Here is a 17489-nt window from a genome sequence, read left to right on the forward strand (position 1 = left end):
GTTTCTTTGAGAGCGAGACCCCAAGTGTGAGCTGCTGAGTGTTTCATCAGGGAACCCATGAAAACATTGACATCAAGTAAGCATTACCCTGTCCCATGACCGAAGCCCTGGGGTCTCTGTAGATTTTCCTGAGTACGAGTTTATAATCTTTCCTGTAATGAGCAGGTAGTGAGTATTTCAGGCACTGTGCTATGTAGCTTCTCATCTCTGCTGCTGTGCAGGATGCAGCCTGGAGAGGCTGAGTGAGCTTGGCGCTGTTCCAATGAAATTTCATGTACAAAACAGGTGCAGGCTGGATTTGGCCTGTGGGCTGTACTTTGCCAAGCCAGGCTAGTAGACACTTGAGAGGCAGCTGAGACTAATGGGAAAAACAAATGGGAAATCACAGCTGGGTTTGAGGAGAACCCGTATCTGCCTCTTTACAGTTCTGGGTTGGACGAGTCAATAATGGGGTCAAGAGCATTGACTTGTTGGCTTATTGTGAGAATTCAGGAGAATGGTGTCTCTGAGGCTTCCATGGGAAGAGCTGTTGGCGATTACTTCGAGTCCACTCAGGGCTAAAGCTATTTGCACGTTTATTTGCTTGTTTGTTTTCAAGCATGAAGCCCAAGTGAAAGAGATATGTGGTCCTGGGCCGGCGCTGTGGAGGTTGGTGCTATCACTGGCTGTGTCTTTCACAGCTGAGCAGATAAACAGGGCAACTGAGCAGAGCCGGTTGGCTGGCCCAACCAAAGTAAAGATAAAGCTAACACCGCAGCATTGGAAGACTGGCCTTACGTTTTCACCTTTAAAGCAAAGATTAGGCTGGTTGGTGGGGGAGAATGTGATCCATCACCCAACTCTGCCTACCCCAGGGCTCATAGTCCAATCCTCAGCCAAGCTTTGTCACCCAGCCACTTGGTGTCACACTATATGGGGGAGGAGTCGGGTGACAGACTTCTCCTTCCTGTAGGAGTTCACAGTCAGGTAAAATGGAATAGGAAGAGGTGTGGGCAGCGTCAAGCCAGGTGTATGGTGACAGCCCACCACATCCCCGAACGAGCCAGGCTTCACTGCCAGCCTCTGACTCTGTGCTACCCACCAAGATTCCAGCCCCTCCTCCCCAGCCTGGCTTTCCACTTCAGTCTGGCCATGGCCTCCTCATAGGCTTCCTCTGAACTCACTCATCCTCCCCTTCACTGACAAAAGTGTTTGAGTGAATATTATACCGGGAAACACTGGTGTGTCAAAGGGACAAAACTATTGTTTATGGTTTTTAAGACATGCAAGGAGGATTTCTATGATATTCGTGTGTTTACGGTTAATATATAGCTTATTACATTCAGAAATGAGAAAAAATGCACAGTGCACTGCTCATTTTCTTTAGTTCTGCTCTATTCTGCTTTTAAAAATGAAGTTCTTGGCTGGAGAGATGCTCAGTGGTTAAGAGCACTGACTGCTCTTGCAGAGGACCCAGGTTGCAGTCCCAGCATCCAGCTGGTGGCTCACAACCATCTGTAACTCCAGTCCCAGGGGAGATGATGCTCTTCTCTGGTCTCTGGTTTAATGACTGGGTGTGGCACACCTTTAATCCCAGCACTGGGGAGATAGAGGCGGGAGAGTCTCTGTAGTTCAAGTCCAGCCTGGTCCACTCAGGACAGCCAGGACTACACACAGAGAGACTCTGTCTCAAAAAACAAAAGCAAGCAAACAAAAAAACTAAAAAAATACAGGGTTGTCCTATTACCGGTAGTAAATTCAGTAAACTTGATCCCTGTCTCAGGTTGTATCTGTCACAGAGAGTGCTGCATGCTTGGTAAGGAATGTCACCTGTGGCATGACGCTGAGAATGGAATTCTTGTTCCTAGACAGCTTTTGCTGTTAGCATCCACTGAGTCAGTGACTGTGGTGTTCCTTGCAAAAGCAGTTTTGTTAATTCTGTCATTCTTCTACACTCAACTAGCCAGTGATTTTCTTACAGAAGTGTACCTGGAGTTTTTCTCTCCAAGGCCCACCAAGCCCCGGCAGTCCCGTAGCCCACTTATAAAATAAACATACAGACACATATTATTTAAACTGCTCGGCCATTAGCTCAGGCCTTCCATTGTCTAGCTCTTACTCTTATACTCAGCCCATTTCTGTTAATCTATATGTCGCCACGTGTTCCGTGGCTTTACCTGCTGCCTCTACATGATATTCCCTGGACGGCAGGCTGGCGTCTCCTCTTCTCCGCCTTCCTGTTCTCTCAATTCTCTTCTCTGCTAGTTCTGCCTATACTTCCTGCCTGGCTACTGGCCAGTCGGTGTTTTATTTATCAATCAATCATCCACAGCACAGAAGAGCCCATCTTGTACTTCCTAAAGTATCCATAAGCTGGATTGATTTTTATTTGCTGTGTTATGATCAATTACTGTATTTTGAAAGTAAGATTGTTTGATTTTGAAATAGGGTTTGCAAAACAATATACATGTTAAGTGAAATATACATGTTAAGTGTTCAATCTGGTTAATTTTAAAGAGGGCATTGAATCCTTGGAACTAGAGTTATGGATGGTTGTGAGCTGCCATGTGAGTGCTAAGAACTGAACCTGGGTCCTTTGCAAGAACAAGCACTTCTAACTGAGGAGCCGTCTCTCCAGCCCATGTTTTATTCTCCTCAAAAGCAAACCCACCTCTTCATCAGTGAACTTCAGGTTCTTCTTCTTAAAAATCCCACCGCAACAGTATTACAGCTGACACCCTGGACACGTGTTCTTGCCTCTTTAAGTGGGCCTTTTAGCAAGCTTTTGCTCTAAAAGGGGTATTGTTTTTTTTTTTTTTTTTACCAGACTTGGTACATATTTCCATTTTTATTGGCTTAGCCCCATCTCCTCCCTCCCCCAAAGCTATATTTATTTATTTCAAGATTACTTGTTGGTTCAGCCTCATCAGGTCTGGATTTTGCCAGTCCGTGTGTGTATGATGACATGGAGTTTGAATTTGGACTTAACCCCCATGCAAAGGAAACTGTAGCTTCTCCTTTCTGTCCTAAGTTCCTCAGCTTTGATTTGCATAGAGGTGAAATCTCGACAGAGGATAGAGCATCTCCAAGGAGGGTGTTTTGTTCTCTGGCATTCTATGTCACTTTCATCATCACAGCCAGCTTTAGGCAGAGGGCATTCTTACTGCTATCAGTCTATTATCTGGGAAATAAATTAGAGAGGAAACCATATGCTCAAGACTTCCGGTCCTTCTGGGCACTCTTTACATATCTAGTTTACAGTTACCACTCTGTATCTGTATCCTTAAATGACTATCAGAAATTATTTTAGTATGAGCCATGACAACTGCACATCTAGTGTGGTGATACATTGTGTATCCTAATAAAATGTACCTGAGGATCAGAGGACAGAACAAGTCATTAGATTAAACATAGAGGCCAGGCAGTGGTGGCACACACCTTTAATCCTAGCACTCGGGAGGCAGAGATCTGTCTGGATCTCTGTGATTTCAAAACCACCCTGGACTACATGAGATTGATTCAGTCTAGGAGAGAAACAGAGCCAGGCAATGGTGGCACACACCTTTAGTCCCAACATTTGGGAGTCACATACCTTTAATCCCAGCACTAAGAAGGAAGTGATGGCTGGGTGGAGAAAGGTACATAAAGTGTGAGGAGACAGGAACTGTCTTTTCAGGCTGAGGAGTTGTAGAGGCAAGAGGTGGCTATGCTTGTTCCTTTATCTCTCTGATCGTCAGGCAAATTTTATTTATTTATTATTATTAGGGTACATAGCATATCACCACACTCTGGGATAACAGACTTACCATTCTAGGCACGCGTTCTCTAATGGGCCAGCTAGTAGTCGTGGCCTTTCTACTTTTGTTCAGTTCTGTACATCAAGCCTTAGATGAAATACCCGTGTGGATGACTGGCCACTTTTTCTCCCAGGTTTCTGAATCGAGGCGGCTGTTGGCAAGCATTCTTTTTTCTTCCTAGGTGTTTGAAGCTGTGATTTCGTGGATCAACTATGAGAAGGAGACTCGCTTGGACCACATGGCGAAGCTGATGGAGCATGTCCGGCTCCCTCTCTTACCTAGGGATTACCTGGTCCAGGTCAGTGCTTGTGTGTTCAGTGTTGCTGGAGGAGAGCAGAGGCGACCTTGGCTGTGGGGCATGCCTGTGCACAGGCATATCACGAGTCTGTGTGGAGGGAGGGCATCAGCCCCCTGGGTTGAGTGTGAAGAACTGTTGTAAGGACTAAGGAACTGTGAGGGTCCAGGCAGGCGGGTCAACCCAGAGCTGGTTTTCTCTCGGATGAACAGAGAAAGAAGTATCATTTCATAATGCCCCTGTGTTCCCCCTCTGCTGTGCTCTGAGGTAACCTGAGGTCCAGGTCAGGACTGTGAAAACTGGCTCTTCACAGATGCATAGAGTTCTACTTCCTCCAAGAGAAGAAGAAAAAGGAAGAATTCTGGGGTGCACCCATGTTTTCTCATTTAGTTCATACAACGACCCTTTGAGGCAGTGATTACAGATCGCTTGTTTCTTTTCCCCTTCCTTTCAGTTTTGGGCCTTGAAGCTTGCAGGCTGGGATTGGTCTGTCTGGGGTCCCTGGCTGGCATAAGGGAGTCATGATTGAGATCCACATCCACACAGCTCTGAAGCACACACTCTGTGACCATCCACCTTTGATAGCATCTGTCTTGTTCACACACAGGATGCTGATTTTGTACAGTAATGGTGTTAGGCTCTGTTGCAAACCCTCCAAATGTGTGACTTTAACAACGCTCAGGGCAGTCAGTCCTCAGTGGTTCCTGAGGAACGTTCCTATGCAAGGGTGAGGGAGAAGGCTGAGCAGGCCAGCAGCGCCTCTCTGCCCTCCTCACTCCCAGCCACCCTTCACAGCTAGACCCTTAATTTCCTCATCTGGTCAAAATGACACCAGCCTTGATGGACACTGTGGGGACAAAAAGAGATGATCCACGTGAGACCCGTGACACCGTTCAGCGAATGCTAGCTGATCATTTACGTCTGGGGCCACAGGTGCCATTTATTCCATAAGCACTTACAAAGTCCTGTGTGCCTGTCCCTCTTGTTCAAGCCTGAGGGGTCGGCTCTCTCCATGTCCACAGTGTGACACCTTTGCAGGTACTTAGTGTGCTGGAAGTCCCTGGAGTGCTGCCACCTGGTGGCCACATGCTACCCCGACCTCGCCTGAGTTACCAATGTTACTGTCACCCCCACCCTGTCCCCTGGAAACTGCCTGGTGGAGTGGCCTCCGGCACAGACTCAGTTTCACAGCCGAGGGTGGGTGCCCAAGGGACTGGGTTCCACAGAGAGCCAAGGAAGCTTCCGAGGCTCCACATCAGAAACTTACCAAAGACACGGCCTTATTCCGGTTATCACAGGAAGGCTGGGTTTGGTATGGGAAGAGGTAACGGCCTGAGAAAGGGTATGCGAACCCTCCTTTGAAAAGGACTTTTATCAGGCCTCACGAAGTGAACTCCTCTAGGAAAGGATGCTTCATTAACTTTAGTTAACCTTGAAACTTAGAGTAGTTTAACCTGGTGGTGGTGCAGGAGGAGGCAGGAAAACGGTGGTCAGCCCGGCACTCTAGTGTGCGGCCTTCAGGCTTCGCGGTTGCAAATAGTTACTCAGCTTCCACCAGCCATTCAAAACAGCATTCACATGGATACCATGCTGTCCTGTGATAAAACATCTAGCGTAAACCTCACAACTTTGACCATTCTTACTAAAAAGCTTGTTTTATGTGTATGAACGCTTTGCCTGCGCATGTGTCTGTGTACGTATGTGTGTGTCTGGTGCTCATGGAGGTCAGAAGAGGTCGCTGGATTCCCTGGAGTTACAGACAGCTGTAAGCCACCTTGTGGGTCCTGGGGATGGAACCCAGGTCCTCTGGGAGAGGAGCCAGTACTCGAACCACTGAGCCACCTCTTCAGCCCCCCATTCTAATCCTTCTTAAGTGTGCAGCTCTGTGGTGTTAGTTCCCTCTGTCCACCATCACCACATGTGTCTGGAGCCTACTTATCACCCTGCGCTGCAGCTGAATGTGCATGCCAGCTCCCAGGGAGGGGCTGCGACCTCCAGCCAAAGCCGCTCTTCGGCCCTCAGCCCACTTTATCTTTAACCCTAAACCTTTATGGCTTGTCCCCATCTAGTTCCTTCCCTACTGGGAAGGTGAAAGAAACCCAGATCACGCCTGGGAAAAAGAGGCCTCCAGAGGCGAAGTCTCCAGAGGCGAAGGCCTTGCTTCTTCAATCCATCTTTCCTGCCAGCTCCAAAGCTGCCAGAAGACAATGGCCCTGACCATATGTTCGCTCCCCCAGCTGATGGGGCCGGGAGAGGCGTGGCTATGCCTTCTCTGTCCATGACTGGCTTGAGGGCTGAGTGAATTCAGTTTCTCCACTTGAGCTGCGCAGGTTAGGAGCCTTGTAGTGTCTGTCCATCAGTGTCTTCCTTAGGGCTGGCACCTCAAAAACAAACAAGATTCTGTACCTGTGACGTGCCCATTTTATAGATGAGGAGGTTGAGGATCAGGGAGTCCACGTGGTGGATCAGGGACTTGAGGTGGGACTCTGCACTAGTTTGTAGCTCTGTGGTCCTTTCCTGGAGTCTGGGATGGTGTGGTATAGAGGGGGATGGGTGGGAGCTGGGAATGACCCAGCCTGGGGAGAGGCTATGGAGGCACGGTCACACTCCGCTGGAGGATCACCTGTGGACTGTTGTCCCCAGACAGTCGAAGAGGAGGCTTTAATAAAGAACAACAACACCTGCAAGGACTTCCTCATCGAAGCCATGAAGTACCACCTGCTGCCCCTTGACCAGAGGCTCCTGATCAAGAACCCCAGGACCAAGCCTCGGACTCCGGTCAGCCTGCCCAAGGTAAGCCCCGGCCCAGCCTCTGCCCAGACTCAGGACTGTCCAGGGATGGAGGCCTTCCCCTTCCTCTTCAGTTCTTTCTGGCTCAGGGTTGCTTTTATGGTCCAAGAGATGGAGTCTGTTGGCTCCTCTTGAATTTGTTAGTCCCCCTTTCTGCTAGGAACTTGCTTTGCTTAGAGTTCCAAGGTGTTCACAGCGGCATTAGGGAGCTTTGAGCATAAGGTAGATGTCCCTCCTTCCTCTTCTGGTCCCACATCACACTGTGTGCGCTGTTCCGAGAGAAGAGGAGGCATGAGCGTGCTGCATTGTGGGAGTCGAGACCTTCCCAGTCTGGTGCCGTTCCTCACCCCGGAAGGGATGTGGAGGGCAGCTAGGACTGACAGAGCAGACGGCAGGTCTCCAGGAGTCTGACGGACACTGGAGCGGGACAGGAAGTTGGGGACTGAGAAGCTGTGGAGGAGGAGTCTGCGGAAAGGAAAGGAAGGTGCTAGGCGATCCTGAGGCTCAGAATAGTCAGTGGGGTGCTGAGTGCTTGGTGCTCTCTCTCTGTCTGGTCTTCATGTCTCTCGTCTGTGGGACGAGGGATGTGACTCTGGTGGTCCCTAGAGTCCTCAGGCTGGGCAGGAATCTTTCCACTGTCTTAACATACTGATGTGGTGGGGTGGGTAGGCGAGTGGGGGTGGGGGGTAGTCTCAGTCAGCCCAGCCGGAAGGGAGGCAGGAATGAGTCACATCAGCCATTGACTACACAGCAGGGTGCTACCAAGAAAGTGTTTAGACTCCTACCTTGTCATGATCCTCCTCCTCCTCTCCCTCCTCCTCCTCTTCTCAGCTAACTAATAACCCTTCTTCTTGCCTGCTGCTTCCAAGAAGGTTTCACAGAGCCAGAGAAACAGGTCATTGTCCAACGCTAACCACTTGGCTACTCTGAGATTGGCAGCCCCCGCCCCCATCCCATCCCTCTGGATCAGGCAGTGTCTGTGTGTCACAACTGTTTCAACTGGTCCACAGCAGCGTGGTCTTTAGGAAGTTCTTGTCTTGGTTGAGGTTACCTTTGCTGTGATGAAACACCGTGACCAACTACAACCTGGGGAGGAAGGGGTTTATTCAGCTTACACTTCCACATCCCTGTTCATCCCTGAAGGGAGTCAGGGCAGGAACTCAAACAGGGCAGGAACCTGGAGGTGGGAGCTGATACAGAGGCCATGGATGGGTGTAGTTTACTGGCTTGTTCTTCATGGCTTGCTCAGCCTGCTTTGTTATAGAATCCAGGACCACCAGCTCAGGGATGACATCACCCACAATGGGCTGGGCCCTCGCCCATCAATCACTAATTCAGAAGACAACCTACAGGCTTGCCTACAGCCCAAATCTTATGGAGGCATTTCCTCAATCGAGGCTCCCTCCTCTCAGATGACTCCAGCTGTGTCAGGGTGACATAAACTGGCCAGCACGGGTGTGTTTTATGTAAAAGTCTCCATAACCCTGAACATTGGTCCTGAGTTCTACACAGGAAACTGGGGCTCACAGAAGTTCGATGTCTTGTCCAAGTGTCAGCAGAGCCAGTGGTGGCCCACTGTCGGGCCATCCTCCCCCTGATCCGCTCTCTGAGTCACATCTAATCCTGTGTGAACGCGGGCGTGCACTTGCTGGCTGCTCTTGCCGCTCCACGTCCCCTTGGAGGTGCACGGACAGGGTTAGAGACTTCTGGTCTTTCTGGCCGCCTGCCTTACTGTCCTCAATGTCTTGTGTTTTGTCGAAACACCAAACTGAAACTTGTTTTTTATTTTATTACATTTAATTATTCTCTCTCCCTCTCTCTCCTCCCCACCTCTCTCTCTGTGTGTGTGCGTGTGTGTGTATGTGTGTGTGTGTGTGTGTGTGTGTGTGTATGTGTGTGTGTGTGTGTGGTGTGTGTGTGTGTGTGTGTGTGGACAACTTGGGGGAGTTTGTTCTCTCCTTCCACAATGTGGGACCCTGGGATTGAACTCCAGTTGTAAAACTTGGTGGCAAGTACCTTTACCCACTGAGCCATCTTGCTGGCCCATCTTGTATTTTTTAAATGAAGAAACTTATAATCTATATTTCTTTAATTATAGAAATGTAGCTTTATTGCAGATTAATAAGAATACACAAAATTTAGGAGTAAAGTAGAAGTCACCCAAAATCCCTCCATTGCAGGTACCGTTCAGCCAAGTTCTCTTTTCCAGAGAGATCTCTGTACCTTTATTCGTAAATAACTGAGAATGTACATTTTTACGTATGCGGGATCTTCTGTATGAACTGAACTTTTGCTCCCACTTAGCCAAATGCTCCTCACTGCTTTTCCTATGGCAAGTACGGGCGGGCAAAGTCAGCGTGGGAAGTGTAATGGGCACACAGCGCCTTGCTGTATGTCTGTACCACGTGTCCATCACAATTCTCAACTGAGAGTCTTTGAAATAATTTCTGTTTTTATTTGCAAACGTATCTGTGTTAGATATTTTTTTTTTACTAAATGACATGTTTTTGTTTGTGTCTCTTTGATCTTGAGTGCTATTAATCTTGGTTTCGTGTCATTATTTGTATTTCCTCCGGGGAGTTCTCTGTTTATGTCATCTGTCCCTGTCTCTATGTCCCTATTGGCTTACTTATTTTTATTGATAGCTCTTAAGGGCATTTTCTATATTAAAGGCATCAGGCCTTTGTATGTGTGCATTTTCTTAGTTTGCAGTCTTCCTTTTAAGGATGATACTTTCTCCCAGCCCATGCTTGTCTTTTTGTTTTCTCAGTAGTATCTCTGGAAGAGTAGAGTTCATAAAAATAAGTTATTTCAGTTGATAAGAAAAATTGTCTATGTTTATCGTGTACATTGTGATTTAAAATATTCTAAAGTATGTACACATTATAGAATGGAAAACCTGAGCAAGCCAGCATGTATTATGACCACATATACTTATATTTTATGGTGAGAACATTTACATTTTACCCTTAATGATTTTCAACAATGTAATGTTTTATTAACTGTGGGTGCCATGCTATAGAGCAGAGCTCTAGAATTAGCCTTTCTGTATGGAATGGAAGCCTGGTACACTTTAATTAACCCTAACCACCCCCTCCCCCTCTGCCTGTTTTAACCATTGTAACTCTGTCTCTGAGTTTGCCTGTTTTAGACTCTGCATGCAGGTGAAAGCTGTCCTTTTGTCTGTCCTTCTGTGCTTGGGTTATCTTAGTGTTAAGCCCTCTGGCATCAAACATTTTGCAAATGATAAGATTTCCTTCCTTTTTCAGGGTGAATAGTATTCCACCACGTTGTGTCCCACTCTCTGTCTGTCCCATCATGAGGCTGTAGCTTAGCCACCGTGGACAAGGCCATAGCCTACATCACAGTGACGGTGTCTTCTTGACAAATTGATTCATGTTCTTTGGACATGTATGTGGCAGTGAGATTGCTGGATCATGTATCAGAACTATTTTTAACTTTCTGAGGGGCCTCCACACTGTCTTCCAAAGTATGCTTGGGATAGCAGGAGCCTGAAGGTTTCATTTTTTTTTCTGTTGTGATTTATTTTGAGTTTAAGCTGAAAACAAACAATCCTTACCCTAACAAACTTTTTTTTCTGTAAGTTTGAACCTTTACATTTAAATCTATGGTTCCTTTTCAGAGGATTAAAGGAATGTGTTATATGAAGTGAGGATCACGTTTCACTTATTCTATGTTTGAATATATGTTTGTAGCATGCCACAGGGGGAAGGACCCTCTTCCCGAGTCCTCGCCTTTAGCTCTAAGTGACTGACTGCACGTGTCCTGGCCTGTTTCTGGTTTGCACTCTGCGTATTGCCTGATCTGTCTGCTCTGTGCAAGTCACGTTGCCCCGCTCACGGACTGTAAGTCCTGGGGACGGTCGTCTCAGTCTTGTTCTTGGGCGTGGTTTTTGCTAATTTCAGAGTCAGCTCATTTTCACTGGGGTCGGATTCCATCTCTAGGTCAGTGGGGGAATTATCTGACAGTCTGCCACTCGTCTGTCCCTGTTTATTTGGCTCAGTGACCTCTCTCAGTGATGTTTTCTCTTGTCCACATATGGCTTTTGCCTGCTTGTTGTCAGATTTATTTATGGCATTTTTGTTTTGACACAATTATAAATGTTCTTTTTCCTTTTGGAAGTACTGGGAATTGATACTAGGGCCTCACACAACCAGCACGCCACCATTGACTTCCAGGAGAATTAGAGCTGGCCATTCACACCGCACTATTTCCTTTCTAAAATCTGACTGTGATTGTTTGTCACCCGTGTGTGGAAATACAGTTGATGGGGAGGATCTTTAAAGGCTGAATTGGTGACGTAAAGGTCAGTCTGCAAAGAGCAGGGGTGTTGGTTTCGGGAGCATGTGTGCACCCCAGGTGGAGGCTTTGACAACTGTTTATAGGGTTCTCCTCTGCAGTGTACACTCTGTGCTAAGCTGTATGTTCTGTGGCAGCAGGCGTTATCCGCTGGTGTCCCTGGCACACAGCCCAGACCCTGGCACGGGGTGGCTCATGGTAAGGGTTCCCGTGAACGGTAGATGTGGTAAAAGAACAAGTAACGACTGTTTCTTCCACCTCTCGCTGTTTCCCACTGTCTTCAGCACCCACACGCGTTTTCGCTTACTGTGCACTCACTATGCATGGGTATAATGAGGATGTGCACCCTGCTTTATAGATATTTGGTTCAGCCCACAAAACCATCCGACACTGAGTGAACCAAGCCACCATTCCTGGGAGACCAGACGACACTTAGATGAAATCAACAGATCTCAGGTCCAGCCTGCACTGGGCTGTAAGTGGTCATGTGGCTCAGTTCATTCAATGTCCTTCCACAGTCGCCCAGCACTGGGCTAACTGTCCATTCTTCAAGAGACTCTCAGGAGTCAGATGTGCAGAACAATGACATGATGTAAGTCCCATCATGGAGGAGTGCCCAAGATGCTCTTGCACTGTGGAGTATAATGCGAGAAGCCTTTTTTTGGGCTGATACCCAAGCTGATGCTCAGAGTAAATGCAGACTGTCTGTGAGGCTCATGTCTGGACCCTGGCTCTGATGGTAACTCAGGGTGATGGCTACTTTGTATCTTGCTTCTTCCCGGGTCATTGTCCGTGTCACAAAAAGCATCCACAGTATATGGATGACACAGTATATTGCTTACAAAGCAGTTGCTAGGCAGCCTCTCAGTGTTTTGTCTTTATAATGGGTCTGGATGCTGGTAGAGAACACTGAGAGTCGGGAGGGTTGAGTGACACTCCCAGAGCTTTCCCATCCGGGGCAGTGCAGGAATGACAGTCCCTACAGTGACAACAGCAGGGGACCCCGCTTACTGAGCAAAGATGCCTCACACTGGGCTAAGTCCTCTACAGTTACTACTCAGGATTTTCACAGTCGTAATCATTCCCGTTTGGAAGATAGGAAAATTGACTGGTAGGATGTCATCGACTCCCTATGGATTACGCATTATCTGTTTCCGTATTCCTCGTGGCTCAGCACAACAGATGTTGACAGTGTTGCCGTTTCTGTGGGCAGGTGCCCCAGGGTGGCTTAGCTAGATCGTGCTGGCTCTGCTCTCTCCGAAAGCCAAGCTGGAGGTCATGGTGACAGCCATCGAAAGGCCTCGCTCACACAGCTGCTGGCCGACTTCCGTTTCTTGTCTCATGGGCCTCAGTGCAAGGTAGCTTGGTTCTCAAGTGAGGAACTTTACCACATAAAAGTGAGGAGCGTGCTCCAGACAGAGGCTTCGGCCTCGCAGAACCACCACCCATCCCTTCTGCTATTTTCTTTGATAGACGTAAGTCACTAAGGTAGCACACACAAAGGGCAGGGAATTTATAGGAGGATCAGAAGATGTCTGCCCTGTCTTTGAAGTACAGCCAGTGGATGGTTGGGCTGAGATTTAAGATGAGGCTGAGTAGCTGCAAACTGCTGTGTGGCCTCTAAACTCCACAGTCTTTTACCTCAGTCCTCTGTGGGGAGACACCCGAATCCTGCCCTCCGGGAAGTCTCTCTGAGATGGCAAGAGATTTGCCAATGACCAAGGAAGCAGGGGAAGAGGAGGTCCTCGGGCTCCTTGGAGGAACTCCAAGGACAGACTGTCTTGGGCTGTCAGAATTTCAGCTCAGACAGGCTTTCTGATACATCACACTTGGAAAAATAGAGTGACGGAGAGAGATTTGCACTCTCCTCAGGACTTCTCAGCAGTGACTGTCTGCAAGGAAGTCCTTTCCCTGAAAGGACTAGAATTCCTTGAGCTAGCAGCAGAGAGTGGTAAGGGTGTGTTCCTGAGGTGGGTACAGGCGATCATCCTGACACACACTTGGCTCCCATACCTTTGGCACCCAGCATGCTTCCTGAGGCTGGGTTGCTAAGGACAACCAGAGGCCGTCTCTCAGTCTCAGAGCCTGCCTACATTGCCCAGCTCCACAGATGGCAGCAGAAAAAAAAAATCAGGCTCTCGGAGGGTGCAAAGGAGACCTTTGGAAATACATTGGGCATGATGCTTTTCTGTGATTCCAACTCATTGGGCGCCTCTATCCACCCCTGCAGAAATGATACAAAAAGCCATTTGGGATGGATAAGGGCAGCCTGCTCCTGTTTTGGACTGTTCTGCTTTCAGATAAAACTGTTAGAAGCAGAGGCTGCTGGCAGGTGGTTAGGGTGACCTCACACCTGGCCCAAGTCCCTTGATTGGCACTGCCTCTCTTCCATCTCATTCCACGCCCCATCGTACACCCTGGGATCCTGAGAGCCCTCACCATGACCCCTGAGGTTCATATACTTCCCTCTCTCATTCAAGGCTCATACAGATTTCCTTTTTACATTTTCACTAGTCTTTTAGCAAGGTCTTTGAGCACCAGTGCTGGTGCCCAGTGTTTGCCTGTAACACGGTTTGCTGGTCACTGAGCCTTGTCACGTGAGCATCATATCCCCTAAGCCTACAGATACCGTGAGAAAGACCCCGGTTTCCAGATGTGATGCAGGTGTGAAAACGCGGCCTAGCAAGGCTGAAAGTCTTGCCTGTGGTCCACAGATGACTAGTAACGGACTCACGTTGAGCCAAGATGAGTCTGACCCCAATGCCCCATCTTTCAGTCTTTTGCTCTCTTTTTGGGCTTTGTGCTCCTGCTGTCTGCTTGCCAGACCCCCACTGCTTCTGCATCTTGCCATCAGCTCTTGCCAGGGCTCCTGTTGCTTAGGAGCCTGCATGGACCAGTCTTCTACTCTACTGGACACACTTCCTTCGGATGAATGTTTTGGTGTTAGCCCTGCGGCCCCACGCACCAGGGTAAGAGAGACTCGCTTCCTGCCCTGGCCCGAGGGACCGACTGGCTGGGCCTGCCTTCTGCCCGGCTCACCTGTCATGGAAGAGAGTTTGGACATACTCTACCCTTACTCCATGAAGAAAGTGTGCACAACCCAGGTAGTTCCTCCGACCTGAGTGGACATTCCCTGTGGCTAGAGTCTTGGTCCACACAGGGGCCCTGTTTACCTGTGGTTCCAGTGCGTTCTTTCCTATTGGTAGTCTCCTGGAAGCAGAATGGTGGATGTGAAAGAGGATTGAATGAGTGTTTTAAAATTCATTATGTTGGCGGTCCACATTCTAAGAAACCAGGCTAAGAAATGTCACTGAAAGAAATGGCCATTTGACTTTCAGTAGTGGTGGTGTTCTCCTCGGCAGGTGCCTAATAACTGTCCCTGCCACGGTAGAGTTCAGTTGCCCATAGTCAGTCAACTAGAAGTCTTCAGGGAGCAGAACGGCAGCCCTCACCACAGGGACAACTGAGACCTGGGATCAGGACGCCGGCACCTGCAAGACTTTCAAGTACAGTGTAGTTTTTAGGAGGATTATGTGCTGCTCAGCTAGCATTGTTGTTAGCCCAGAACCTGCTCTTCAACTCCTTATGATCCTTGCATCCCTATCCTTACCCAGGGTCACCCCAGGGGACAGATTATCCAAAAAGCAGTGATTATTGCTGGGCACAATGGGCTGGCATGTATCTGTAGTTTTACAAGGTTGAGGCAGGAGGATTGCTTGAGTCTAAGAGTTTGGGGCTAACTTAAATGACAGTGAGACAGTTAAGGCAAGTTTCAGGGAGGTTTGTGGACACATAGCCTTTATCGATACCCTGGAGGAGGGAGATGGGCATTGTCTGAAGTGTGTCAAGAAGCTGCGTTCATTAACATTAACATCCCAGACCCCCTACCCCATAGACCTGCCCATGGCTCCATTTGAACAAGAGGTGGTGGCAAGAAATGTACACTCTGCTTTTTCTCTGAAAAGGATTCTGCTGAGCCTGAACTGAGGGCTCCAAGCTGAGGCTCGCAGGAAAGGGATGTGAAGACTTGGCCTCGAACACTGCAGGGAGGCCTGTGTGTCCTGGTCTGGGAGCTGCAGTGAGGCCTGTGTGTCCTGGTCTGGGAGCTGCAGTGAGGTCTGTGTGTCCTGGTCTGGGAGCTGCAGTGAGGTCTGTGTGTCCTGGTCTGGGAGCTGCAGGGAGGCCTGTGTGTCCTGGTCTGGGAGCTGCAGTGGGGCCTGTGTGTCCTGGTCTGGGAGCTGCAGGGAGGCCTGTGTGTCCTGGTCTGGGAGCTGCAGTGAGGCCTGTGTGTCCGGGTCTGGGAGCTGCAGTGAAGTCTGTGTGTCCTGGTCTGGGAGCTGCAGTGAGGCCTGTGTGTCCTGGTCTGGGAGCTGCAGTGAGGCCAGGCCTGTGTGTTTTGGTTTGCTTTGGAAGGGATTAGAGATCAGGAGTGACTCCTGAGCTTTGAAGATTTTGTGACCTCCATTTGGGTCACAGACACTGTGAACCAGTTCCAAAAAGCAGTGACCAATGGGCAATAGGGAGTCTGGTGTCATGCCTGATACCGTGGAATGGTGGTAGTGTGCGGGTCTCCTTCTTCCTTATTTTAAAATCCTGGTGTGATCAGACACCCAATGGCCTGGGAATTGAACGCGGGTCCTCTGGAACATCAGTGCTCTTGACCGCTGAGCCATCTTTCTCCTTGGGCTTTTTCTTTTCCTGAGGTTTATACTCCTGCCAGTTCACATGGTCGTATAGACGACTCCTTCTCTCTTCAGTAACAGATTGTGAGGAAGTAGAAAGCAGCGTGACAGTTCAGTGTGGCAGGAATTGTTACTGGCATGTCAGCAAGAAAGCCCTACAGGCCAGGGGTTAAAGACATGCTTCTCAATGTCTGACTGCTGGAGCAGAGCCTGGGCCATGTGAGAAACAGACAAACCATGGACCTGCTGAGTTGGAAAGGTTTGTGTGAGGACTGCTAGGTGGGTAAGACAGGCTTCAGGTTGTGCTCAACCCCGTGGCTTATGTTGACTAGCTGAGACTTTCACACATCCTGTAAGGGTGTTGAAATGTCAGGAAGGGGTGATACTATCACGATGGGGACAGTGTGAGTTTGCCTGAGCTTATCAAAATATGAGGCTATTGTTATCTTTGGCATTTTGATTCTTATTTATTGATGGCATGTGTAATGCTTTGAGAGTGTGGGTGCCACAAGTCAGCACAGTTCTTTAACATAGCAGACCATGGCTTTCCTTTGACTTAACCACACCCTGCAGCAAGAAATACATATGAATTGCTATTCAAAATAGACATCTAAATGATATAACCAGAACAAATATTTCATAAACTAATACCCTGGCTGTGTATTCTCTGTGATGTTCAGTTTGATGTATTCTGGTCACAACTCAAGGAATTGATTTTCATGACTCCCTAATGACATGCAGTGTGCAGTGGGCAGTGTTGACATGAACCACAGTTTCTGCCCAGAACAGGAAGAGAAGCCATGGCAGCCTCCTCTGTGTCACGTGGGCTTTGGCCCCGTCTGTCCTGCCTTCCTCTGCGGAGTGACCTCTGGCTGTTTACATGTGTTCTCTGACTTTGACATTCCTCATCTGTCAATCACACTGACAAGCAAATGACAGCACCCTTGGCATGCCTGGCTGTGGCGGCTACGGCCTTACTTGTAGGGGAAAAGCACTTTCAGAGCACTGTCAGTCAAGTAACTCGTTCAGTACCACAAAACAGTGTTTAAAATTTATCATTTTTTCTTTACTGCAAGTAATAGGTACCCTCAGCAGTCTAGGTACTTAGAAATACTTCTGAGCAGTAATATTATCCTAAAAATGTATCCAGAATCCATGCTTCCCACCCCATATACATTTGTTTGTCTCAATGTAACTATCCCCACCCCTCCGTCTTTTGTGTACCGAGATTGTAGAGGGTACTTTCCTTACCTCAGTATCACCCTGAGAGGGGTGTTTGGAAAGTGTGGACCTCTGTGGTGCCTGGCTGGCTTTTCTTGACCATGTACCCCCTCAGTGACAAGGACGGCATCTTCCTGTGTGTAACTCTGCAAACCGGCAGGCAGCATGTGGAAGGGCCACGGATTGGCCGTCCACTCCGTGCATGCTGGGCAGACGTAGTTAATGTGCATTTGTCTTTCTGGAGGTCATGATTGTGGTTGGTGGCCAGGCGCCTAAGGCGATCCGCAGTGTGGAGTGCTATGATTTTGAGGAGGGCCGCTGGGACCAGATAGCCGAGCTTCCCTCCAGGAGATGCAGAGCAGGTAAGCAGCCCCGGGACTCACCTGGGTTCCAAGCAGTCTTGCG

The 17489-nt window shown here is 48.6% G+C and overlaps 1 protein-coding gene across 1 annotated transcript in view; it reads left to right on the plus strand.

Annotated features, from left to right (window-relative positions):
* Klhl3 (kelch like family member 3) overlaps positions 1-17489 on the plus strand; it is a 119621-nt gene that overhangs the window by 81760 nt on the left and 20372 nt on the right. Inside the window, exons 7-9 of the mRNA XM_028863293.2 lie at positions 3958-4074; positions 6715-6864; positions 17329-17446. Coding sequence (XP_028719126.1) covers positions 3958-4074; positions 6715-6864; positions 17329-17446 — 385 coding nt within the window. The remainder of the gene's footprint in view (positions 1-3957; positions 4075-6714; positions 6865-17328; positions 17447-17489) is intronic.

Source organism: Peromyscus leucopus, chromosome 5 (assembly GCF_004664715.2).
Source record: "Peromyscus leucopus breed LL Stock chromosome 5, UCI_PerLeu_2.1, whole genome shotgun sequence".
NCBI classification, from domain to species: domain Eukaryota; kingdom Metazoa; phylum Chordata; class Mammalia; order Rodentia; family Cricetidae; genus Peromyscus; species Peromyscus leucopus.